Raw genomic sequence first — 26,916 nt, forward strand, 5'->3', positions numbered from 1 at the left:
GAGGCCGCCCGGCCCGACCCGCCGCCCGCCCGCCCGCCTCGGCGCCGAGATTGGGCGAATCGCGAGCAAGTACGTGCGCGTCTCCCTGCCTCCGCCGCCGCCCGCCGTGGGCCGCCCCGGGGCCGCCGCCGCCGACGACGCGCGCGAGGAGGAGGAGGAGGCCGCCCCGCCGCCGCCGCCGCCGCCGCCGCCGCCCCGGCTCGCCGCCGCCGCCCGCCCGCCGGGCCCGCAGCCCCGGCCCCCGGCCGCAGGCGAGGCCCAGGCCGCGGCCGACATGAACCACCAGCAGCAGCAGCAGCAACAGCAGAAAGCGGGCGAGCAGCAGCTCAGCGAGCCCGAGGACATGGAGATGGAAGGTGAGGCCCCGCGGGCCGGCCGCGGCGGGGGCCGGGGGGCGCCTTCCATTGTGGCCGGGGCGGGGTGGGGGGGGGCGGAGAGCCGCGGGAGCCACGCGAGGGGCTCGCCATCTTTACGCAGGCCCCGGGCGGCCCGCGGGCCTCGGCCCGGCTGCCCCGGCCCGGGCGAGGCTGCACCGTCATGCCGGGGGCCCGGCGGGCGGGGGGCGGGCGGCGTGCGCCCCCCCCCTCCCCCGCGCCTCCCCGCCCGCTGCATTGTCCGGCCCGCGGGGCCCCCAGGCGGCCTTCCTCGCCGGCACAAAGCGCCCGGAGCCCCCCGAGTTGTAAAGGAGGGCGCTCCGGGCCCGGCCGCGGGGGGACGCGGGCGCTTGCGGGCTCTGCCGTGCGCCCCGGCTGGGGAAGCCGGGCTCCGGGGAGCTGTGTCCCCCACGGCCCCGGTGGGGCGTCGCGTGGTTTCCCCGCTTACGCTCGGGAAACGAGATCTCCGTGGGCTCCGGGGCTCGGGCCGCACCTGCTCGCGCACGCTCTCTCTCCCTCGGAGAGCTCACCGGGGACTTCGAAGCGGGGCTCCCCCCCGACCCCCCACCCCCACCCCGATCGCTCCGTAGCAACACTTGCTGGCCTCGGGCTTGGTTTGGAAACACCTGCAAGGGGCGTAGAGGCTCGCAGCCTCTGGACGGGCCCAGAATTCGGAACCGGGCGCGCTCTTCCTTTCCGAGTTAAGCCGTTTTTCGGGGAGTTAGGTAACCAGGCTGTGTGAGGTGCCTCCGGCCAGGTATGCGTTTGAAACTACGTGACCCCCCCCCCCCCGCCCCGCCCACAACACACACACACCCTCTCCCCAGCCTACGACTCCTTACCTCTGAATTCAACCTGACTTGAAAGGTAACTTAATTTTTTGCCTAGGTGCCGGCAGTTTGTTTGAGAGTACCCAGCTTTGAGATGATAACAAGGGCTTGGTAATAGAGGTTTGATGTAGAGGGTCTGGACAGGAAAGGGTCTTGCTTGAGCTTACATAGAGCAATCAGTGCTGGTGGTTCGAAGGCTCGTGGCCCAAGTGCTTGAAAGGGCAAAGTGTAAGAAGTATTCAGAGAGGGTCCTTAGCTATTTCGAGAGGGGGACAGACAGGCAGGAGTCAAAAAGAGGGCTTCTGAATGAAGGGGGTATTGAATGAGCTGTACTTATGTTGCTTTTAGCCAGAGATTTTGAGCTGCGGAAATGAACAGGGGCGCTAAGGAAGCGTTCCTACCGTGGGGTGCTGCACCCTGGTTGGTGGGAACTCTCACCGTAACTGGTACTCCCCTGTGAATAACAAGGGGCGGCCAGCAATTCAGTGTGCCCTGAAAAAAATTGGTCTACAGGATGGCAAAAGGCAAAGTGGTGGAGATGCCGGCAGAAGGCACTTCCCACTGGGACTTCAGTGGCCACTAATGCGAGACAGGGCAGCCCGTCCGCGGCCAGGCTGGGGCTGTGTCTTCTGACTCCAGCAAGGCAGTAACTTCATAGAGCTTTTGTCATGTGTCAGTAAGCCAACTAGCCAGAGGAGTACATTGCCCGGGAGGATTTTGAATATTTAAAAAAGGGGTTGCTTTTTAGTGTCCTTTTTAAGTATCATCCAATCAAGACAAAAACCCAATATTTATGTTGTCTTAGCACTTTTTTAAGTCTTTTGAACAGGAACAAGAGCTGATCAGCATGGACCCCACTGCAGAGCAGATTTCTGGTGTAGAGCTGCGTCTCTGGGGAAGTAGTCATGTCCACAAGTTACAAGGGCTTTTCTCTAAGACCAGAGAGTGTTGAGTGGGGGAAGAATTTTCAGAAGTCATGCCTGCTTTTAAGACTACTTTATTTTTTCAAGGAGTTTTTGGTTCTCATATCCAAGTTTGCGTTGGAAAAGTCACCCATAAAATCACTAATCTGCAAATTTACTGCCATTTCAAACTGGATCGCAGAGGTTGTAGTTTATTATTACTCATTCTATAAACTTACAAGTCTTGTTTCTTTCAAGTGGGTCTCTGTCCTGGATTTATTTTCCAGAAGGTACCTTGTCTTTGTAGGGCTTACAGTCGTCACCTTGTCCTGGTAGGCTTATGGCTGTCGACACCCTGTGAGCACCTACAGGTGAGATAGCCGCCCCTGTCTCAGGCAATCTCTGTCAGCCTTTCTTAAGCCTTCCCACTCCTCAAGTGTGGTGCTCAGTTTATATATTGTACTTTAGGGTCGGGAAGAGCAAAAGAATCCTTCCTATTAAAAAGGGAGAAGGGTGGGGTTGTGGTGATCCACTGTGCCTGGCTTCATAAGCCAGGCTCTGGGAATGACTCGCACCTGTTTGGTGTTCGCCTTGGTTCCCATAGACTCAGCAGCTGAAAGCTGTCAGGGCTCTGATCAGCTTGAGGAGCTCTGCCCTTGAGGAGCATTGCTTTCCCACTGCTCCTAGGCAGGGTGGTTTCAAAGGAGCCGGGAGCCGGAGAGGCTGGTAAGATTGGCGCATTTCCCCTATCAACAGGTTAATTGGCTCTCCTTCTGCTCTGCTGTAAAGGGGTCGCATTTATTTATTTTTTTCTTGACTGACTCTGCACAGCCTTTGTATGTCTGCTGGAGAAAAACTGCCCAGGCCAAGTTATTTTTAAAATGTCTTGTTTTGAGCAGTTGGGAAAGTTCGGAAGGGCAGCGAGGGAAAAGATGGGGCGGGTATGGTGGCAGTTCATTGGGGTCGAGACCACATGCTTCCTTCCTGTGAGGCCTGTGCACGTTTTCAGGTTGGGAGGCAAACAGCATCGTGGAGGCGTGGCCTCCGTCGGGGCCTGGCCAGGAATGAATTTGCTCGGCAGTTTATTTACCCTCCAACTCAGAGGCAGTGCAGGCCAGGGGGCTGCAGGAGGGACCCGCACTGGCCTCTGCCCTCTGGAGTACTTGAGATAATCAGGGCTGTTCATGCTCCCTCGGAGTCAACAGGAAGTTTCCCCGAGGCCTGCCTCCTGCTCTGGGCTGGCTGGCACCAGTGTCGGTACCTCGATGTCTGCTCCCTGGTGAGATTCTGCTGCCCGTGTGAGCAGTCTATTTCTGAGTGTCATCTTTGAGACTAATGGGGACAGACAGTTTCATTTTGTACTTTTGTACAGTGCTCAGACCATTGCTATCAGGACGCCAAGGTGGGAGCAAATGAATGAGTGTGGTCTACCGTTTCTGAAAAGAATTCGTCACTGACTGCTGTGTCTTTTTGTTTGGGGTGCCCCAGTGGTGGATTTCTTTTTCTTTCAAACCTGTGTGGGTAGATTTCACAGAGTTTCAAGTTACTTTTCTGCTGAAGCAGGTTTAGGAATAGAAAGTGAGTTGCCTTGTGTACATGCATCCAAATAGACTACACCTGGGCATTTTAGTCTAAGGCATGTTTCCTTTTCAAATAGCACCGTAACAAGGCAAAAGTCAAATAATATGAGAATATAGGTTATCCTCTCACAGTAGCTTCAGTTGGTAAAAGAACCCTTCGAAGTGAGCATCAACTTGGAGAATCCAGGGGGAAAAAAAATGGAAGAATTTAGGCCAGACCTAGAAACATCTGACTGTGATGTGAGCCTGTCAAGTTTTGATGGGTTTGGAAGTTACTCGCCACAGGCATTTACCCTCCTGATTCTTCCAGACTGCTGACTTAAGATAAACAAAAGATTGATCAAGTTTTATCACACGTATTGGGGAAGAAGTGTATACCTTCATCTTGGCTTTTTTAGGGGTGGGAGTGCAGTCAGTTTTGTGGAAGGGGAGAAAGAAGCTGTTGAGTTAACTCAAGGAAGGCAAGTGGAGTGAGAGCGAGTACAGGCTTAGTGCCAGGCCCGAGTCTGAGCGTGGACTTTGCCATTTAATTGTTGTGTGACCTCAGCACTTTGCTTAAGCTCTCAGTTGTGGCATCCTGGAAAAGGAGGTCGGTGGGACCCTGCAGGGTGGTCATGAGGGTGGAGGCATAAAGCACGTGTGCAGTGCTGGGCGCGGAGCGGGGCGCTGTGGCGTTCAGTCTCGGTGTGGTGATGGCGACAGGGTCGCACCTGGGCGGGGACAGGCGCAGGTTAATCAGGTGCACAGGCGGGGCTGGTTGGCATTCGTGGTTCTGCAGTAATTATATCCTAACACGGATTAGGACGCAAACTGACCGGCCTCGGTCCAAGCAGCATTGTTTATGAATGGGCTTGATGTTCCTAAGTAGATATTTAAAGTTAATGATAGAATATTTTAAGAAAAGTGCAATGGGCTCAGGAGGAGAGGACGGTGGGTTTGGTGCGGTGGGGCACTGCTCGTGACACCTGGTCAGCTTGGGGGCCTTCTGCTGAGGGTGTTACTTGACCATTATCCAGCATCCAAAATTGACATGGTTGCCAATCAGGTTTGTCACAGGGAGGCCAGGTCACAGGAGTGTCCCAACGTGGGAGTTGGCCCTGAATTCTTGTCTCTAAATCCCACATCCTGTTACCAAGCCCTTTTGGTGTTCCACCCGCCAGGCCCCTGTTGCCTCATGCCGGGACTTTGCAATAGGCCTCTTAATGTTCCCTGCTTCCTCTCTTCCCCCCACGGCTGCCTGGTCCCCGCCCTGCTTAAAGGACTCAGGTGGGCTGCCTTCCTCATGCAGGTGATGGCTAGTTGCCCAGGCCTACTGATGGGATCCCTGACCCGGTTTGTGCTTCAGGCTCCGAGCGCGCGCACACACCTGCACTGCACAGGGTTCAGCCGTGGCTCTCAGGCCCTGCTCTTGCATGGGTAGTGTCTGCCTCTCCCTGACTGCACACAGCGCAGAGACCCCAGGAAAGAGGCTCAGAAGCCTGTCATTCATTTTCCCAAACTTGTCTGGTGGTCTCAGGCACTAGCCTTGCATGAGAGCTGTGTCTTTGACCTGTGGGATTGCCACTGTATCCTCATCTTCCTCACCCCGGGACTGTTCCTTTTCTGTTAAGTGTTTCTGTGGGAGACACTCATTCAGGAAACGGCAAAACAGTAGTACCGGAGGTGGCTGGCTGGCCAAGTCGGTGTGAAAGAGAATGCCGAAGCCATAAACCAATTTCGCTTTGATAGCTGCTAATTCAGTTTTATTGCTTTTAACGTTCAGTTGCTTCGATTGGCATTTTTGATCCTTTTGCCAGGAAAAAGTCCTTTTCCACACACAGGGCATCAATGAACCTTAATGATGTTTCCTTTTGAGTATTTCTGAGTTTGTTATTGTTTCTGTTTTTTTGCCTGAGTAGTTTGTAGCCTGGCTGCTTCTCCTTGATTTCCAAGGCAAAGGAACTTTGGAGACTGGCGTTGTAACATGGTATTTCTTGACATGTACTATGACAGTTAAATGTTAAAATGTCACCTGCTTCACAAACTTCTTGTTCTGAACTAATTTGGACTTAGGAAAGTTGGAGGAAGCAGGATTTTTAAGTGTCAGGCGTAGGCAAGAAAGTCAGTTATGCCATTTTGGTAGTAAGTTAACACACGACTCGGCTAATGAGAAGTCACATGTGTTGAAACCCTCTTGAAGAGAAGCAGGCCTACTTCTGAGCGTTGGTGGTATAGACTTGGAAGTTGGCAGTGGAGGTAACTGGGAAGTTTGTTGGGTAGGGAAATACACCGACCTGGATAAGAGTGAGTGCTTCCAGAACTTAACGAAGATGCTGGCGTGAACTCTAGTTCTAGAGCCGGGGTGTGGGGATGAGGGGAAGGGGCGTCCCGGGGTCACACCTTGGGGAGGAGCGTCACTGCCATTGGTGTTAGGCAGAGACCCCCGACTGGAGGGCGCACTGCTCGCGTGCGCTGGCGGGGGCTGGTGCTGCCTTGATGCCCCTTTGGCTGGGACCCTGTTAGCACGGGCACAGCTGTTAATGTTCACAGAGATGCCCGGGTGTCCTTCCAGGGAGTGCAGGTCACCCGATTGACCGGGGCTTTATCTTACCAAATGTGAGTGAGCACCATGTCTGAGTCTCAGGGCGGTGGGTGGTTTGCCCTTCTTTTTGTGTCATTTGGGGGGTTTGAGTGGACTCCGGGGGTGGTGATGGACAGGGAGGCCTGGTGTGCTGCAGTTCATGGGGTCGCAAAGAGTTGCACACGACTGAACTGGGAACCTAAATGATAAAGAGGGAAGTTCCCTTCCTTGTGCAGCCACAACAGTTCCACATGCTTCTCCCGCCTGGCATAGGATATTTGAAAACCAGGCCGGCCCGCCCTCCCTGGGCGAGGGATGCCAGTGACTGGTTTCCCTGAGGTCCTGCTACTGGGAGGGCAGCGTCCCGTGCGAGGTGCCAGCCCCAGAATACCAACCAGGGGAAGGTCTGACTCGTGCAGTAAGTTGTTAAACTGGCCTGTGCTTGGGAGAGGGCTTGTGTGAGATTGTTGGGGTGATCTGTGATGCAGAGCACCATCACATCCAGGGCGTGACTCCAGGTGTCTGGGTGGCAGTCTGACCTCTTGGCTCCCTCCCACCACCCCCTTTATGGTGCTTTCAGAAGGACTTGAGGGGGCTTTTCTCTAGGGTATATAGGCTGAGCAAACTAGGCTTATGCACCTAGAATTGCAAGTACATTTCATCAATATGACTTTGGGGAATAAATTACGTTTCAAGGCTCTTAATTGACCCGGTGCAATTGTGGTTTTCAAACAAGCACCTGTAATAGTCTTTAGCCTGTTACATGGTTAGATCTCCAGCTCCTCCTCTGAAATAGTGAAGGGCAGGTAGTTTTCGTTTTCTAATAGAAGTATAGTTGGTAGTAGGTAATTTGGAAGTGCTTGCTTCTTAGAGTTGGTAGTTTGTCAGCTTGGAGGAGAAACTATTCAGTCAAACAAATTGGGTGTGAATTGGCTAAAGACATTCCTCAATCCCTAACCTCAGTTCCTCTTCTATAACCATCATCGATGGACCACTAAGAGTTTTTCCCCACGAATCTCAGCCTTTCCCTCCTGTCTTTAGCTTGTGTGGGCAAAGCAGATGGGGCTGGTGTGCCTGGCCCGCAGGATGTCCCCCAAGAAGCTGGTTGGTGAGGTTGCTGAGCTGAGCCCCATGCTTTGGGCAGTCCCCCTCCTCACACAGCTCTGAGTGACGTCCAGCCCGTGCTAGCCAGAGGGCTCCTCCTCTTTCTGAAGCACTCCAAGTCTCCTGCTGCTACTGATGAGGACAGATTAAACCTGTTTTCCTCCCAAGCCCCATGCTGCTGGAGAAGGCCGCTCGGGGTCTTGGGAGCAGGAGAGAGGATGCTCAGGGTGTCACCTGCGCTGTGCAGTAAGGTGGCCACTGGCCACATGGTGGCAATCGCAGTCCTTCACTGACCAGCCACGCTGCAGGGGTTTGGTTGCCGCCCGTGGCCAACGCCACCACCCGGGACGAGCAGATACAGCATGTGTCTGTCGTGCAGAAAGTGTTCGTGGCCAGAGTTCGCCTGAACAGTCTGGTTGGAGCCTTAGCTAGCGGTGTTTCTGGTAGCGTTAGTGTCACGTTGGGCGTTGGAAAGACACAGTGTGTCCTGGAAAAGCTAAATTAAAATGAGTGAATAAATAGTTCCTAGGCAAATGCTACAGAGCAGGCTTTCTTCGGTTATTTGTGGAAGATCCAATTTATTTGTCTTTTTTAAATTTCCAGTCCGCTTGTGGACAGTTTCTTTCTGTGTTTGGTAAGCAATACAGGGTAAACAAATTATTTAAGAAATGAAATTAAAAGGCACATACAGAATGCACACCCCACATCATTACTACATTAAAGTCACATTTCAGCAGTTATCACTTAGAACAAACACATAGAAAGAAAGACTGGCAGAAGTTATATATATCCACTGAAAGTGTGTAGAGGCCATTAGTATGCGGAACTGTGCTGTGCCCCTGTGACTTTGTCATGCCCCTGTGGTAACTAAACAGTTTGGTGTGAAATAGCAGTTCCCCATATTAAAAGCTTACTTGCGCACTTGGAAGGAATGCCACATATACAACTGGTCTTGTTTGTTTTGTTTTTGATAATTTTGGCTGTGCTGGGTCTTCATTTGCCTTGCTGTACAGGCTTTTCTCTGGTTGTGGCGCGTGGGGCCGGCTCTCCAGTTGCGGGTTTTCAGGGTTCTCACTGCACTAGCTTCTCTTGGGGAGCACAGGTCTAGGGTGCTTGGCCTTCAGTAGTTGCAGCACGTGGGCTCAGTTGGGACTTGCAGGCTCTAGAGTACAGGCTCAGTAGTTGGGGCGCCCGGGCTTAGTTGCTCCTCCACGTATGGGATCTTCCCGGACCAGGGATAGAACCTGTGTCTCCTGCATTGGCAGGCAGATTCTTTACCGTTGAACCACCAGGGAAGCCCACTGACTAGTTTTCAGTAACAAGTAATCTTGCTCCTGTTTGCTTGGGGGACATCCTTGCTCCTCGTGGAGCGTGTTGATTCAGGCCATCTCGATGTCTGTTTTACCAACCGTAAATAGTATGCACGTGAGTCCAGGGCTGCAGAGGTGTGCATTGGGAGCCATGTGGGACACATGACGCCACTCTCCAGTTTGACAGCGGGTAAACTAGCCCGTGCTCGGATGTGTCAGGAAAGTCAGGTTGCTGAAAAGTCTCCTCCCTTGCTTCTCGTTTCGGTGAGGCCCGAAGATGGCACCAGCCCGCAGGCTCCTGCAAAGGCGCCCTTGGTCCTCCCCACCCCACTTTTTGCTGGGTCTCTCTGAGCACCAGGCCTGCTCCTGAGTCCGCCGCCCCCTGAGCCTGCTGCAGGGCTTCTGTCCTCAGATAGAGGACCCTCCCGACTGGCAGTGCCGTGCTGGCCGCCCCCTGTGCTTGAGTGAGGGCTCCTGGTGAACATGTGCAGGGAGGGCTGGCCTAAAGGGGTGGGTCAGTAGAAGCATGAGGGTGTTGTGCTCAGGCGGGAGGTGGCGAACAGCACCGTGGCCTTGGGACCTAGTGGGAGAGGATCTGTGGCCCCAGAATCGTGGCCCACAGAGTCTGTCCTGATCCCCTGGAAGCTGTGACCACTACTGCCTGACAGGGTGCTTCGCAGGTGTGGTTAAGTTCAGGATCCCCGCATGGGGAGATGTTCAGTCACTGAGTTGTGTCCTACTCTTTGCGAACCCATGGACTGCAGCATGCCAGGCCTGCCTGTCCATCACCATCTCCCCGAGTTTGCGCAGACTCATGTCCATTGAGTTCATGAGGCCATCCAACCATTTCATCCTCTGTCGCCCCCTTCTCCTCCTGCCGTGTTTCTTTCCTGGCATCAGGGTTTTTTCCGGTGAGTCGATTCTTCGCATCAGGTGGCCAAAGTATTGGAACTTCAGCTTCAGCCCTTCCAGTGAATATTCAGGTTGATTTCCTTTGGCGTTGACTGGGTGGGGAGGTGATCCAGTGTTAGCCAGGTGGCCCCAGGGTGATCACAGGGCCCTCCTTCCCCTGAGAAAGAGGCTCAAGGTGACGTGATGTGAGAGGCTGCTGCTGGCTTGAGGCTAGGTGAGGAACCCAGGAGAAGCAGGAGGAGACCAGGAAGCAGGTCCCGTCTCCAGAAGGAACCTTGCCTTGCGGATACATTGATTGGAGCCCAGGGAGGCCCATTGTGGACTTCTGACCTCCAAAGCTGAAAGGATAAGTATGTGCTGTTTAAGCCAGTGAGACTGTGGCGATGTGTTGAGCTGCCAGGAAATAGGTCAGGGTCCAGGGAGCGGATGAGATGCGGCAGGCAGGTGTCCGGGAAGCTGCACAGAGGCTGGGAGAGCATGGCCGCCCCTCCCGGGGCCAGGCTGCTGGACGCGGGGGCTGTGCCCATGTCTGCTCATTGGCTCCTTCCCACAGCTCTGACATAGCGGCAGCAGCATCCCCATTTCACCCCTGAGCACAACAGAGGTGCTGAGCACAGTCCACAGCCTACCAGGGCTTGGTGGCAGTGGCAGGCTTTGAATCAAGGCAGCCAGCGGCACAGAAATTTGCATCTCGTCACATTCAGCAGACACTTGGTCCTGACGTCGTGGTCACCCCTCTGCTGCCCTCTCCAACGGTTCCTGTCTCCCCGCCCAAAGTGGCAGGCTGCAGGTGGGCTCCTTAGTCGGAAGGTTTTTGTGTGGTTCACCACATGCTTTGAATGTAGAAGGCAGCTCACTGCAGAGTCAGCCGGGGCCGCCTTCTGCTTGAGCACGTGGGGAGTGGTGGGTGGCAGAGGGAGACTCGAGATGTTTCTGAAGGTAGATACTTGCCTTCCTCACTGAATCAGGTCCTCAGTAACGTGAACCTGAGCCGAAGTGAATCACCCTAAACAAACCATTCAGGGCTCTGGGCATCTGGAGAGATTTAAACTTGATAAGGCGGGGAGCCTTGTCTGCCAGGGCTCAGGGCACAGACCCCAGCTCTGCGGAGCCACAGGTTGGAGCCCCCGAGGCCGCTCGTCCACCCCGGTCCTCCGGTCAGCTCACCCACACAGCCCTGCCTCCGCTCGTGAGCAGATGAGGCTCCTTCAGCCACGCAGATGGCACCATCCCGGCTGTCCCCCCACTCTGTCTCCAAGCTGCAGCCACTTGAATTCGTCTCCTCAGAGCCGCCTGAACCATCTGTTTTCTTAAGGCAGCAGCTTTCACCAGGTGGAAAGAAGACAGGGTCGGAGGGGCCAGAGCTGGGTTCCTCAGCAGGCAGGGGCTGAGAGGCCAGCCAGTCCCCTCACTCCTGACATCAGCTAGCAGCATGGGGGCGTATCCTGAAGGTCCTCCTCCTGGGCCTCTTTTCCTGACAGTTTTAAAGGTTTAAAACACAAGATAGATACACACATACTGCTAATACACTCACCGCTGCGTTGGCCAAATTGCGACCTTGAAGCACGTGGTTTGGGGGTGTCTGGAGAAGGTGGAGATAAGCGAGGTAACTCAGGGGCGTCCTGGTTAAGACCCAGAACGCAAATGATCCGTAGAGGTGACTTGTTCCGCCTCAAGGCATGTGGCGGGCAGTGATCCAGACACTGCCCCTCGGGGTCCGGACTGGTGGTGGCTGTGGGCTCCTGCCGGACGCCCAGGTCATGGGCCTGGTGATGTTACAGGCAGGGTCCCCGGGAGCTGTTAACAGTCCTCAGAATTCTCCTGTAGGTGGTCACTGCTTACCCCGAGGGCTCGGGGAAGGAGTGAGAATCACAGATTCGAGAGTTTTCTGTGATAGCCAGTATTTTCTTGGGAATCAGAGGTTATTATTTAAAATCTTAATTTCTCTTTTGATGAAGTTCAGTCCTATACTTTTTAAGGGCTGCTGTTCTTAAAATATTGCTTTCATTGTGGCTGTGTTGTTGGAGGGCTCGTGGTCATGTGATTTTGCTTTAGAGCAGACTGTGATTATTACACCCCTTACTCTAGAGGCCAAGAGACCCAAGTCTCCGGGAGGGTGAAGTGATTGAAGTCAAGTAAATACTCAGCTCCCCAGTCTCACCAGATCTGTTAAGGGGCACGTAGCACCCGTGGCTCGCCGCTTCGCAGCGGTGGATGGTCTCCATCGTCACAGACAGTTCTAGTGGCCAGTTGCTGCTCCAGATCCAGCCTGTGAACTGGTTTTGGGAGACTGCCTTGGAGCGGATTGCTCAGAGTAACAGAAAACCAAGCATTTTCTTCTGTAGAAAACCCAGGAAGAGGGATCTGCAGATTGACTCCCCCGAGCTCCCCCGAGCGCCTGTTCTGTTCGCCCTTCGCCTCAGATCTCTGCCTCAGGCGCTGGCCCGGGTGCTTGACACAGAGGAAGAGGGGATCAGGTGTCAGCCGGAGGGGAGTCCGAGGGATCTAGACGGCCCCGGGAATGCACAGTTAATGTGGAGAGAGAGGGATGGCCGCCACAGAGGTGCAGAGCCCAGGCTCTGAGCGGGGAGGGGCTACGGTGTGAGTTCTGAGGACTCGAGGCGAGAGTGGCAGCGGTCTGGCTTTGGGTGGATGGAGGCAGAGACCTCTTTGCTTCTTGCCCGGGCGTGTGGATTGAGCTGTGTTTCTCTGCTCTCCCCCCGTTCGTCTCTGAGGCCATCGGCATTCCGGTCTCTCCACCGTGAGCCGCCGTTTCTACCAGTTAACTGAATGCACTGTGTTTTTATGTTTTAGTTTCAGTAGGCCAGGAAGGGCCACCGTGCGCAGTGCCACTTAACCTTCATTTTACCTGCTTTGGGAACTATTGTAAAGGTTAGATTTGCATCTGCCTGTCTGCAAGTCTCTGAAAAAATGTCAGTAGTCACCACAAATTTTAAAATAATGAGTTATATTGATGATTCCCATCCGTCACAATTTAAACCACCCATTTAAAGCATTCAATTTATTGTGACCATCAGCACAAATTTTGAACATCTCTGTACCTGCTAAAGAAGTCCTGTATTCAGCCCCAGGCAGCCCCCAGTCTGCCCTCTCCCTGCCTGTTGTGGACGTGTGTAGCCGCCTCACACTTCGTGTGGCCTCTGGCGTCTGGCTCCTTTCTGTAGCATGAGAGGGAAGGATCAGCGCGCTGTCCCTTTTTATTGCTCAATAGTATTCCATCCTGTGGCGCCTGGCTGTGATTTGTGTGGGATCAGAAGATGTGCAGGCTCTCATGATTCTGTCGTCTGTAAGAGGTTTTATTCAATGTTTTTAAAAGGGACTTGGAACTTTGTTGAGGATGTGATTCACCGCCGAATGTAAGCAGCCGGGTGGTGCGGGGTGAGGGTGTATCAGTGTCAGGGGAGGGCTGTCAGCAGCAGTAGAGCCCATGGAGGCACTTACTAGGTTTCTCCCGCGCGCAGCTCTGCGAGTTGCTGGCTGTCTACTGGCGCTGGCACGGGAGGCCACCTGGCCCGTGGGCTGCGAAGGAAGATGGTGGCAGGTGGGTGAGCGAGGCTGGAGCGCATCCCTGTGGGCTTCTCCCTGCCTGCTGGTGCTGTCCTCACAAAGCAAAGGGGCCAGGAGGCAGACAAGCACCGGGCGTTGGGCAACACGGGGCTCCTTTGCTGCACCCTCCTCGCTGCTGGAGCTCCGCAGGGAGGGGCCTGGGTTGCAGGGTCGCTCGGGTGACAGACATCCACCAGGCGGCCTGGTCTCGGGGCTGTCACTGCTGAGAACCCCGGAGAGCTGCTGGGTAGGTGGGTTATATCTATCATTATTTGCCAGGTTAGAAATTAAAAATTAGTTATTCATTTAGAATAAATCAGTATGTGGTAGCACATTTAATACAGTGGGTTTTTTTGGCCATGCAGCACAGCCGTGGGATATCAGTTCTCCGACCAGAGCCTCTGGCAGTGAGAGCACAGAGTCCTAGCCACCGGCTTGCCAGGGGACACCCACACGTGCAGGAGATGCTTTCCAAAATGAAGTTTAATGAGGAATGGCATTGTTCATACATTTTGCAGATTCATTGTCAGGCTTGATGGGAGTCAGCTGGATTTTCATATCTGCTTTTGCTGACAGCTGCAATGTAAATTTTACTGGAGAGATAAAGAAACCCAGTCTTAGAAGGCATATACTTACAGAGGTACAGCCTTGCCCAGGTAACTGTGGCCATTCGTTCATACTGCACCACAGTTTGGTAGCAGCTTGGGTTCATTGCAACATGCAATTTGAAAACTCTGAGTTAACTTTTCATGCTCTATTACATTAAAACTCATTGGTTTGTCTTGAACATTGAATGCTGCATTTCTAATACTATTCATTGGTCATTTGAAAATTCTGATTCACAGTTTACAGACCTTTTAAATGTTGGTGTATTTCATTGTACAGTTACATTAAAAAGTCCTTAAAACATCACATTTTCATTCAGCCCATCGCTGTTACCTCATTGGGAGCAGGGTTGTAGTTAAATCTCCAGAAAGCTCATGGCACAAAGAGTGGTGACTTTCGATCTATATGTTCGAGTCCCCACTACTTGGCAGGTGAATATGAAAGTCACTCAGTCATGTCCAACTCTTCGAGACCCCATGGACTACACAGTCCATGTAATTCTCCAGGCCAGAACACCAGAGTTGGTAGCTGTTCCCTCCTCCCGGGGATCTTCCAGACCCAGGGATCGAACCCAGGTCTCCCACATTGCAGGCAGAGTCTTTACCAGCTCAGCCACCAGGGAAGCCCAAGAATCCTGGAGTGGGTAGCCTATCCCTTCTCCAGGGGATCTTCCTGACCCAGGAATCGAACCGGGGTCTCCTGCATTGCAGTTGGTTTCTTTCCCAGATGAGCCACGGGGAAGCCCACCCAGTGAAGATGGTTGGATGATAATTAGCAACTGGCAGCCTAGTTGTCTACAGCAGCTAATTCCAGATTCAGGCAGTGTTGGGTGGTCCCCCGCAATGGGAACTTGTCCTGTGGTCCCACACACACACTTAAAAATATATAGAATGTATTTTTATGGATACATAAAAATGTATAGGTTCCATTAAGATGAACAGATATTCTGTGAGAATTCAAGGAGAGGACAATTAAGTAGAAATAATTTGTGATTTTTATTATTTTGCTTCCCGCTCCTTCCTCATGGCCAGCATTCCACTTCCTATTCTCTTTGGGTCTTTCCCCTCACTTTCTCCATTTTCCAGTGGCTTGTGTGGAACACTTGGAGGAACTCTGAATTTAAACATAGCTTTTGAAACAGCACACCTTATTTATGTACCCGAGTTCACTGGAGCAGAGTGTGTATCTGACCTCCCGTTTTCCTGGCTTCTTGACGTACCCGACTCCCTCTCCCTCTCTCCCCAGAGAAAACGAGCTGTGCTGCAGTCATTTATGGGCACAGCCGCCCGCAGGTCCTGGGGTAGAAAGACTCAGACCTGCATCTTTTATGCTCTGTTTTCTTTTCCCATGTGGATAAAGTTCTGAACTCATAACCCAAGGCGGTGTTTATTTAGAGAGTTGGTAAATCACATTCTTCTCCTTGCCCTACAGGTGTTTTTCCCTTGGTTTTACATATAGTGAGCTTGGCAGCTCAGCGTTTCAGCTCGGGGGCAGGTCTGTGTGTGCCCCCTGGCCCGGCGGGGCCCGGAGCAGCCCCTCACGCCTAGCTGCCCGTGTGTCTCTGTGCAGTCTTGTCATCTTGCAGAATCGTACAGCTTGTAACCTGATCAGTAGTTCATTGCTTTTTATTCCTGGGCTCTATTCCACAGAGGGACATCTGGGTTGTCTCCAGTTTTTGGCAGTTACAAATGAAGCCACTATAAATACCCATGTTCAGGCTTTTGTGTGAACATGAGTCTTCCTTTCTCTAGAGGAAGGTGTCGAGTTGTTGGGTGAGGCGTGCTCCGTGGGGAACTGCCCACCTGCTTGCTGTCCGTGCGCCTGGGTCCTCTGCACCGCCTCCTCGGCCTCGCCAGAGGTTTCATCTCAGTCATCTTATAGGTGGCGGTCGTTTTAATTCACAGATATCTGATAGCTCAGGCATACATCTTTTTGCTTATTTGCCATCCTTGTACCCTCTCTTACGTGTCTGCTTAAGTATTGGGCTTTTTAAAATTCTTATTACTGTCAAGTTTGGGGAGCTCTTGATGTATTTAGTGTAAGTCCTTTGTCAGGTGATCTGCAAATATTTTCTCCCAACCTATAGCTTGTCTGTTTTTTTCCTTAATGATGTCTTTACAGAAAAGTCCATTTTATTAAAATTCTTTTATTGATCTTGCCTTTTGGTGTTATGTCTAACAATTCTTTGCTGGGTATCACATGATTACTTTTTAAAGTTTAAATGTTTGTTCACCTAAGGTCCATTATGAGTTAGAATTTGAAGGTGCGAGGTTGCAGTTTATTTATTTTTGCCTATGAACGTCCAACTGTTTCTTTACTGTGTGTTGAAAAGACTGTCTCTTTTCCTCTGAATTACTTGCACCTTTGTCAAGAATCAGGCAGTAATGTTGACGTGGGCGTTTTTGTGGACTCTCCTGTTCTGTTCTGAGTCCACCCCTTTGCTAACACAGCTCCGTCTCAGCTACTGGAGCAACTCAACTTCTCCTTTCAGAATTGTTTCCCTTACTGTGCTGGGAATTTGACTGGAATTGTGTATCAACATACCGAATGATTTGGGGAGAACTGAAGTCTTCACCCCGCCTTCCAGCCCCTGAACGTGGTCAGTCTCCTGCTCTGGTGACTTTACGTGGGAAACTAGTCTTCCTCCCACTTTCTTTTGACACTATAGTTTTTTTTAGAAGGTCTTGGATGTGAGTGTTCCTTGATAGTCTGGGTGGGCCCCCCAAAAAGTAGGGTCAGGCCTGAGTGATAGTCCAATGGCACCAATGTGGGGAGAAAAAAAACATCAACCAGAAACGGCTTGGTCCTCCGTCCCAGACTGTTCTGTTTGTGGCTTTATACCAATAAAGGAACTCCCCTGACATGGGCTGCGCTTGACTGGCTTGTTAAAGTTTTAATTAGCACAGTCAGAGTATGTATTTTAAAATCTCTCCTCTGCTTCTGACCCCATTCTTCAGTCCCCGGATTTCCTTGTCTCTGTGAGTAGAAAATGCAGGCATTTAAGGGCGGGTGTTGCTGTCTGCCCAGGTGTGCAAGGCCGACCCCCATGGTCACAGATAAGGGAGGCAGTTCCTTTGTGTGGGTCTGCTGGAGGAGCCCCGCCGCCTCTGCCCAGAAGGGCAGCTCCGCACCCCTTCCTGCCTGCTGCAGCCTGGCTGGTGCGCTCAGGCTGCAGGCTGTGTTCTGCTCGTGCCTTTTCTTTGCACTGTGGGGTTACAGAGAGTCCTGGACAAGACTGAGCAACCAAACTGAACTGTAAAGGCATGTGTACTTGCTGAGGCGACAGGAGGGCAAGCAAGGCTCCGTCCAAGGGGTGAACACTGTGTACTTAATGCACGAGGGGTGTTGCTCTGCCCACACACACCGCTTTCTCCCCTAAGGACTTCCTGCTCAGAGTCCTCTCTGGGTGGACATTCTCCCTTAATAGTCTTGCTTTCTTTAAAACTACACGAATGTGGGGTGAATTCATACGCACAAATAAATTTTATAGATAAATGGGTTTTTCAAACACCACAATGGATTTTTTTTTTTTTTTTTTAAATTTTTGGCTGTACTGGGTCTTTGTCGCTGCACAGGCTTTTCTCTAGCTGTGGTCACGGGCTTCTCACTGTGGCAGCCTCTCTCGTTGCAGAGCTCCCAGGCTCGTGGGCTCCATAGTTGAGGCGCATGGGCTTAGTTGCTCCCCAGCACTTGGGGTTTTCCCCGACCAGAGATGGAACCCGTGTCTCCTGCATTGGCAGGTAGATTCTTTACCACTGCACCTCCAGGGGAGCCCCAGAATGTTTATTTCTAGAGAAATAGTGCAGGAAGTAGAGCATTTACACCTGCCTCAGATGTTTAGCTTCAGTTGGGAAAGAATCCGCCTGCAGTGCAAGAGACCCCAGATCAAGTCCTGGGTCGGGAAGATCTGCTGGAGAAGGGATAGGCTACCCACTCCAGTATTCTTAGGCTTCCCCTGTGGCTCAGCTGGTAAAGAATCCGCCTGCAATGCGGGAGACCTGGGTTGGATCCCTGGGTCGGAAGATCCCCTGGAGAAGGAAACGGCTACCCACTCCCGTGTTCTGGCCTGGAGAATTCCATGGACTGTATAGTCCGTGGGGTCGCAGAGAGGCAGACGCGACCTTCACTTTCACTCTCAGGCATTCAGTGCACACAGCAGTTCCAGGCAGAGCCCTCAGGACGGCTGTGCTCTCTGAAACTGGTTTGTCCCCATGCAGAATGGCCTGTTTCTATTCAGTTCTTGTCCCCTCCTCCCCCAAACAGTGCAGCTTTATTGAGATATTCCATATACCCTGCAATTCATCAGTTTTTAATAAACGTATTCACCCATCGCTGCAATCGGTTTATGTTGCCTAAGAGGAACCCTGTGCCCCTTAGCCATCGCCCTTCCAGTCTCCCTCCCAGCTCTGGGCAGCCACTGTGCCTTCTAACTCTGTGGAAATCACTCTTCTGAACACCTGATACGAACGAATGGAGCCACACCACATATGGCCCTTAGAATTAATGAGCACTTGTGTTTTATAAGGTTTTCTCTGTGAAGCGTGCTGAAGTGTAAGAAACATGCTTGTGTACAATTTGGGGCATATATGCTAGTTTTCTGAGAATAGGTGTCTAGAAATGACATTCTGAGTTACGACTTTGGCTTTCATAAATATCACCTTTGGGGAGAATGATTTGACTATAAGTTTAGACTCTAGCCACTTGGCACCCATTTTATGATGTGAGACCCTCCGCATCTGTGGGCATCTCCAGTATTTTTCACTGTTGATGTGGTAGTCGGAAAGGGGTGTCCTGTTAATTAGGGGGGTTGGGCGTACTTGTTACTTGTATTTCTTCAGGACCTCTCCTTGGCTGCAGTTGGCTTGTGTCGTCTTGGCTTCAGCATCTCGTGAACCCTCTGGCTGCTGTGGGCTGCTCGTAGTCTTCCTCCGTCCTGGAGCGTCCACATCGTGCCCCCTCTGCTGGGCTTGTTGGCACTTGTTTTCCTCCCCGGCAACCGGACAGCCCTACGCAGTAGAGCAGATGAGACAGGACATGTAAGAAAGCAGCTGGGACGTAATTATAGGTTCCTCAGTTGGGCCGGGTGCACGCCCCTCTCTGAGCCTGGCCAGTGTCCACACCAGTCTGCAGTCGTGGTTTGTGGGGCAGACGTGATGGCGGGTTAGCACGGTCCTCCAGAGAACAGACGATTTTTGCATAATGAAGCCAAACTGCATAATGAAGCCAAACGGAGAGCCCCAAACAAATAATCTTATTTAAGGAACACAAGTTTATCCGTGGCCTTCCTTGGGGCTTTATTTTCCTATAACTGATGTAAATCTGAATTATTTAAGAGTATGGAGCCCGCTGTTGGGCTTCAGCACACTGCTTCTGCTTGGAACTTTCAGGCTCTCCGCAAGGCAGGAGCTGAGAAGCCCCGGTTTAGCAGGGAATGGGCTTCCAGCTCCCTTTACGGAGCCAGAGCGCATAAAATTAAACCCAGAGCACGTGTTAACACAACTTAGTGTTGATCAAGTCACGGTCTCACTGTTAACATATCCAGAGGAAGTCCAGAATTGCTGCAGGCTGCCCTTCCTGGGGGCCAGGGCACGAGAGCACAGAAGCACACGCTCTCACACACACACACACACACACACACACACACACACGGGAGCACAGAAGCTCTCTCTCGCACACACACACACTCATGCACACACACTCACTCATGAGAGCACAGAAGCTCTTGCACATACACGAGAGCACAGAAGCTCTCACGCATGCACACACGAGCACAGAAGCACACTCTCTCACTCACACACACACATACACACACGAGAGCACAGAAGCTCTCACGCGCACACACACGAGAGCACAGAAGCTCTCTCTCACACACACACGAGAGCACAGAAGCTCTCTCTCTATCACACACACACACACACACACACACACATGCACACTCCCCACTTCCTCCTAGGACCAGCTACGGACAGATGCCTGGGCCCGCGGTGGTTGGACAGGCTCGGTCAGATGGCTGCCTGGGGCTGGCAGCCAGGTCCAGACCCAGGACTTCTCAGTCCTGACCCCCCTATTCCGAGTGTCACGTGCTTCCGGGCCGCAGGTGGTTCCTCTTGGGACGGGTGCTTGTGTGCACTCGGGAGTTTTCAAGGCCCTGCCCGCCCTCTGCCTGAGCCTCACTGCCCACCTCCCCCTGTGCCCGCCCGCAGCCTGGCTCCTGTTCACTGTGGAGCCTGGCAGGTGCTTCTCGGGACCTCTGCCCGGCCAGCCCCCTGTCTCTGGTCCCGGCCTGTGTGTCTGTCTGCCCTTCTGTCACCTTAGCCCTCGTGTCCAGGGTCTGCTTATCAGTTCTCCCCGCCGCCCGGCCCAGCCTGCTCTTGACACATCTCGACACTTGCTGGGAGAGGGACTAACCTCTGTGAGAGGAGGGCAGCCTGCTTCGCCTCCCAGATGGGTCGTGTGTGCAGACCAGTGTCAGGAAGTCAGTCTACCCCCTGAGGGAATGGAGAGCCTGCTGGTGTGATAGTGGATTCGAAATGACTTTTTTGAAGCGTAGTCAAAGTTTTTCATTTCTAGGAGGTATCATAGAGGGAGGGAGGGCGTTTGCTCACAGCCCACGGGCACTGTGGTCCTTGTCCGACTGGGCCAGGATGGAGTGAGCTTGTTGGCAGAGCCTGTGGGCTCTGCTGCCTGGTCGGCACTGGCTCCTTCCCGCCCGGCGGTTGCTGGGGTGGTGAGAGCAGACAGTTCAGACTGGCCATCCCGCCCCATGTCTGTGTCCTCGGTGACCTCCATGTTCTGCCCAAGGATGCGTCCTCTGCCTCTTCCCCATCTGTGCAAGGCCCGGCTTGCCCCAAGACTCCCCCAGGAGGACCGGAGTTGACACCGAGCAGAGTTCTCCCACAGAATTGTAGGTTTTGTAGGGGTGTCCGGAATTGTTTCCCAACACCCAGGAGGTTCTGGCTTCTTGGGGAGTGTGACAGCTGACACCTGTGGGTCTCTGCTTTTGTGGAAGCCTTATCAGACCCCCTCCTCCCCATCCTCTGCTGGGGGCGGGGCCCCAGCTGCTGCCTGCCCCCCGCCCCCACTCCCCACCACGCCTTCCTCTAATCAGCCTAGCCTCTCAGCCGGGCTCAGCAGGAGTGGTTCATCTTCTGTCTCTCACCATTGAGTTATCAGTTGCTTCTTTGAGCTCAGAGCCAGGGGTTTTGTGGATCAGAACCTTTGGAAATCGAGTGTATCTGAATTCTTGAGAGAAAGTGATGGAGCTGAAACAGGATATATATGCACATCTCTGTTCGGACCTGTACAAAACTCTATTTCTGGACCACTTTGCCTTTTGAAGGTGATCATCTCAACTGATGGTTGCTTGATTATGTGTCTGGGCCTGATAACTGTGGGCAGCTTTAAAAAGAGAATGCTGAGCGAGAGCTCCTGGAGGTTCTATGCAGTCACTCTGATGTGGCTGAGAGAACCCTGCCCTCCCCTCCCCCCACCCCCAGCAGATTCTGCTGCAGAGCCATGCAGACATGGCGGGGAACTGCGCACTTGGACCAGAAGGTGACTCGCGAGCCCAGAGGGGGCCTCATGACTCCGAGAGGAGAGGAGGGGGACCAAGCAGAAGCCTGGGGGCTCTGACCTGAAAGTCAGGGTGGACTGGTGGGGTGGGGCTTAAGCTGGGCTGGTAAGGCTCTGCTTGACCCATTCAAGGAGCCTTCCATGTCAAGGTCACCATGGTGTCTGTGGCCCTCCACTTACCCTGTCTGCCCTTTTTAAACCAAGTCATGGGTTTTGCTCACAGGGTTGTATCACTAGTTGGGATTTTGAGGAGAAGTTTGCAGGGATGGGGGGGTTCCTGAGTGGAGAGCGACTCTGAGGCATGGCTGGACCCTTGTGGCCCAACTAGCTCCTGGGGGCAGCATATAGACTTAGTTGGAAGGCCATGAGGTTTTATTGGGGTTGTTTGGTCCCCTCTCCCCAACCTTTTTGGGAAAAGTTTGAGAAGTGATGGAAGACGTCAAGGCCATCAAAGTGGAATTTTCTGTTTTTCTCCTCCTGGAGTGAGATTCAGGCGCTAAATCGGGACCACCTCATTTCCATAGCAATTGGCCGGCTCTGGGTTGTGACATCACAGAGGTCTGAGAAGAGTAAAGCTGGATATAGATAGGCACAGGGAGCCCCAGTAAAAAAGGAGGAAATACAGGCTTTGTAACTAAACAGGGGAGCCTTTTGTGTTTCTAAAGTCACTCTTTTAAAAAGGTATTTTGTGCCATACGTGTGTATTAAAATTTGCCACTGATACTATCACAATGCTGTTGTCAAAAGGCCTACTAATCATGAGTAATGGAAATGATCTGTTGTATTTCTGGGCGTCATGTGTATATTTCAGAATGATAATCACCCCCTTCCCCTCCCTGACACTTAAGTGTACCAGAGACTTGGTCTGTATACTTGAGGCATTCTCTATTGTCAGTGGTGTTTCTAATCATTGTGTCTTCGCTCATATTTGGCCGAATGAGAGTTAACATACTTGAGAAAATTCCAGCTAAGCAAGATAAGAAATTCAGAACAGGATCAGTTTACATGGTGATAAATAAACATAAATGCCAATCTTGCACTTCTTCCTTGATGATATAGATAGCCTTATCGTTTAGGATATTTCTGGAAGCCTAGTTCAGATTGTGATATCAGGCACTTCCATCATTTAATTCTGGTCCAGGGATTTACTGTGTCTTAATTAAATTTTTAATCCTTTTGTTGAACTGACTCGTTGATGAGGAGCTTATTTTAACTGGATACAGTCCCTTAGGAGCTAGACTTGAGTTGCCGACCTTTTCTCCACGGGTCCCGTGCCAGTTGGTTGGGAGGGCCTGTTGCCGACAGTTGCCCACGTACGTCACGGGCCAGCCGGGGGCTTTTCTGCAGTTGGACAGCCACCGGCCTGGGCCACTGTCACCATGCCTGTGACGTGTGGAAAACTGGTCAGCCCAGCAGGAATGTGTACTATGTAGAAGATGGGACGGTGCTCAGGAGAACCTCGTTCTAACTGTGGAACCCTACCCGCCTTGCCTTTAGGAGCCAACTTCAGAGAAACTTGTCGTTTTTGCACGTGTGCACTATAAACCATGCTTTAAAGCTCTTCTAAAGACCTGAGGAACTACAGTCAGAGTACCAGGCACATGTCGAGCAAATGGCTTCAAGATCCCTGGTGCATTCACGTGACGGGGGTGTGTCTGCAGGGGGGAGTCACCACTGCTTCAGAACCTCCTACTAGCTTGTGTTCTAGTCTGTGTTTGTTTATTGGTGTAAAGGGCAATAAGAGTTTATATAGTCTTACTCCAACAAAACTCTTATCTCTTTTATAGCTATGATGATAGATATGGCATCTTCATTTTAAAAAATTTAATATTATTAACTCAGAACCTCATATAGGTACACTGAGAACCTTTAGTTCCCCGATCAGGGATTGAACCTGGGCCCTGGGCAGCGAAGGTGTGAGTGCTAACCACTTGGGCTGCCAGGGAATTCCCCAAGAACCTTAAAAAAAAAAACTGCTGTATAATACTCCATTGGTGGAATGTGTTGTTTATTTCATAGGCCTTTGTAGGATTTTTCCTCAAAATATTTTTTGATGGTTTGAGGTAATTAATTTAGGAGGGTAAATGTAGAAATTTCAGTCAAAGTACATTTTTACCATATATGGTTCAAGCTAGATAAGCAACGGGAAAAGGAATTTCTACTTTCCTTACTTCTTACTTTCCAGTTTTTTTGTCAGGGTGTCATGATTGGGGGGCCAGTTTAAAAATTGTGTTTTCATAAACAGCTTTTATTGATAACCCTGACAAAAATTAATTAAATGTATATATTGATATTTAGTGGCTCAGCTGGTAAAGAATCTGCCTGCAATGTGGGAGACCTGGGTTTGATCCCTGGGTTGGGAAGATCCCCTGGGGAAGGGAAAGGCTACCCACTCCAGTATTCTGGCTTGGAGAATTCCATGGACTATACATGCATCGCAAAGAGTTGGATATGACTGAGTGACTTTCACTTTGGGCTTCCCTGGTGGCTCTGCCTGTAATGTGAGAGACCTGGGTTTGATCTCTGGTTCGGGAAGATCCCCTGGAGATCCTTCTTGGCAACCCACTCCAGTATTCTTGCCTGGAAAATTACATGGATGAAGGAACCTGGTGGGCTGCAGTCCATGGGGTCGCAAAGAGTCAGACACATCTGAGCAACTTCACTGGTTTATTGATATTTAATAAAAACAAAAACATCAAGACTGGCAGTGGTCTAAATTTGGGTGGTAATACCTGTTTCTTGGCTTCCAAGGAACTCTAAGGTGTGTTTTGAGATACTCAAGGAAAAAAAGGACGGTTTATATTCAGGAATTATTTGAGAAATGTAACCTGAAGTTGAGGTTTGGAACTTGCCTAGAGGAGAAAGGGAAGGGTGCTGTCCATGGTGCTGAATCAGACCCACTGCTTGTTGGAGTGGTGGAAAGGCTCTGAAATACTGAAGTCCAAATACACAGCTATGTAGCTACTTTAAAAAAACCACATCTCCTGTTTGTAGCTGGTATTCTTAATTTCTGTTGGAGTGTTTGAGTTGCCAGGGAAAGCTGACCATACAAGGAAACACAGAACATCATTAGTTGCAGTAAACTGTTCTGTTTGCCAGAAGGACAGGATTAAATTAAAAGTATGGCCATTTTGACCAGTCAGTCAAGTCAGAGTAGTCAAAGTCACTCAGTCGTGTCCGACTCTTGTGACCCCATGGACTGCAGCCTGCAAGATTCCTCTGTCCATCGGATTTTCCAGGCAAGAATACTGGAGTGGGTTGCCAATTCTTTCTCCAAAGGGATCAGCTTAAGTCAGGTTTAAATCCCTTATGAGTTTACTGATGGCATTTTGTTGATGCTGATCACCACAATTCTTTCTCTGAACTACCATACTACAATGCCCTGTAATTCTTTTTTTTTTTTTTTAAAGGAGGCAGGTGTTTAAAAATGGACTCATTTGTTGTTTTTTTAAGACAATTCCACATAATGTTACTAGTGGGCTAATGATGGAATTCAGCTTGCCACCCCCGCCCCGCCCAGGCCACTCTTCAAAGCAAGCGGCTTTATAGAACTTTCCCAGCTGTGTGAGAACTTTGGAGTTAACTAGCAACAAGCCTGAAAATTTGGTTACGTATATAAGTACAAAGCGGGTTCATCAAATCCCTGTTCTGGCCCTCTGCTGCTAAGTCGCTTCAGTTGTGTCCGACTCTGTGCGACCCCATAGACGGCAGCCCACTAGACTCCCCCGTCCTGGGATTCTCCAGGCAAGACCACTGGGGTGGGTTGCCCTTTCCTTCTCCAATGCATGGAAGTAAAAAGGGAAAGTGGCCCTCAACCCAGTGCACTTCAACCAAGGCGTCATCTACCACCTCCTTAACGTTTATCAGACACTTGAATAAGTAACATCCAGCCACTCCTTGGAGATGGTTCCCTTTTTCAGACACTGGGCTGCTGAAGGGCTCAGGAGCCTCGTGGTCCTGGGCTCCATTACTAGAGCCTTTACAACCTTCCAGAACCTCCATGTCCCCCTTTTCCTCACTCCTTTCATCCTCCGTGGGTTCTTAGAGGCTATTTAAATCCTAATTCCTGCCAGAAGTTTAAAAAAATTTTTTTTCTTTTAAACCATGGCCCTATGTCTCAAAGAAGATTGTAGTTAATGAATGAAGAGGGATGGGAGTGTTACAGTTGGAGTTTATACTTCATACTTGCCAGTCATTGGTTAAAAGTTTTAAATCCTCACTTCTGATTTTATATAAATGTTTTCCAGGCCAGCCTTCAGCAAGCATTCTGCTAATCTCAAGATCCTTTGTAGGATCTTTGTCCATTCTCATCCTCCCAGGGATCCCCTTTTCAAATTCCCCACACCCCAAAATGCCATTCCTGTTCTTTGGTATGGATACATACTTTATATGATTGAAGTGTCCAGTAACAGTTTAGAATGACCTTGCTGTTTTAAGGCACGTGTATCCATGATGGAAGATTCTAACGTATGCTGTTTTAAACCCCCCACCCCCAAACAATATTTTCTCTAGGATTGAGTTTTAATGAGTAGAAACCTTTTTCAAAATAAATTTCATTGCAAATTCAGCCGATTATTGTGTGTTCAGAACCCACTTAGCATTTTGAAAGGAACAAAAGTTTGTTTAGCATACATACCAGTAAGTATCTTTTGGGGTAGAGTATAGTTATTTGGCATGGTTGGAACTTATTAGTGACTGGAAATCGTCCAGAGTACAGATATGTTTTTGTTTACTTGATCCAAGCCAGGAAGGTAAAAATCGTGGAATTTCTTTGTTTCCTTCAAAGCTGGAGATACAGATGACCCACCGAGAATTACCCAAAACCCTGTAATCAACGGGAATGTGGCCATGAGTGACGGGCACAGCAACACGGAGGAGGATATGGAGGACGGTGAGTATCCGGGCTTCGTCTCCTCGTGTTGGGCAAAAAGAGGTCAGAAGCAGACACCTCTTCCGTGAGGACTGTTGAGTCTCTTTAAGAGTAGCTAGTTTTCAGGAAGTTGTATCTGAGCAAAATTTAGGAGCCTGGTTTGGTTTTGAATTTCACGATTGCCTGCAAATTTCAAGGTAAGTTGATTCTCCCCAGCCTAGGCGAGAAGGTGGAAATACAGAAGTCTGTAATTGACGGGTATTTGCTCAGGCCTGCAGTTAATTTTCCAGCCACTCCTAGTACTCAGAACAAGTACCTTACTGTCCTTTCCTTTCCGTCTGCAGCACACTACTTCTAGACACTGGAACGTGGCTTCCCATTGCATTCTTACTGTAGCAGGTGTATCAGTTGTCTGTAGCTGATCACCCCTCCCCCCTCCGGTTAGGTTCAAAAATCAGAATCGAGCTTTGGGCTTCATCCCCCAGACTGACTTTTGGTCTTTTATCTTCTCTGCGCAAAGTATACACATTTGTACATGCATGGGCATTTTGGGCCTAGGGAAGCACTTTCTCTCGAGGCTATTTCTTCATTATGCCTTATCAGACGGGTGTGACCTGTGCGTTTGCCAGGTCAACCCCACGAGAAGGTAGCAGCCAATAGTCACTTTATGCGGCCCCCCGGAGTCTTGCAGTGTAATATGAAACCGTGTTCTGTCAAAAGCGTGTCCAT

At 51.1% G+C, this 26,916-nt stretch overlaps 1 protein-coding gene across 4 annotated transcripts in view; it reads left to right on the plus strand.

The window, feature by feature from the left end:
• The first annotated feature begins 207 nt into the window (after window positions 1-207).
• USP7 (ubiquitin specific peptidase 7) overlaps window positions 208-26,916 on the plus strand; it is a 54,338-nt gene continuing 27,629 nt past the window's right edge. Inside the window, exons 1-2 of one of the 4 annotated variants that reach the window (XM_025275262.2) lie at window positions 208-356; window positions 26,104-26,208. In XM_025275262.2, coding sequence (XP_025131047.1) covers window positions 275-356; window positions 26,104-26,208 — 187 coding nt within the window. In that variant the 5' untranslated portion in view covers window positions 208-274. Of the gene's footprint in view, window positions 357-2,716; window positions 2,833-21,253; window positions 21,300-26,103; window positions 26,209-26,916 lie in introns of those variants that run through there. The other 3 variants (XM_044936267.1, XM_025275263.2, XM_025275264.2) reach the window with 3 other exon arrangements.

This window comes from Bubalus bubalis, chromosome 24, assembly GCF_019923935.1.
Source record: "Bubalus bubalis isolate 160015118507 breed Murrah chromosome 24, NDDB_SH_1, whole genome shotgun sequence".
NCBI classification, from domain to species: Eukaryota; Metazoa; Chordata; class Mammalia; order Artiodactyla; family Bovidae; genus Bubalus; species Bubalus bubalis.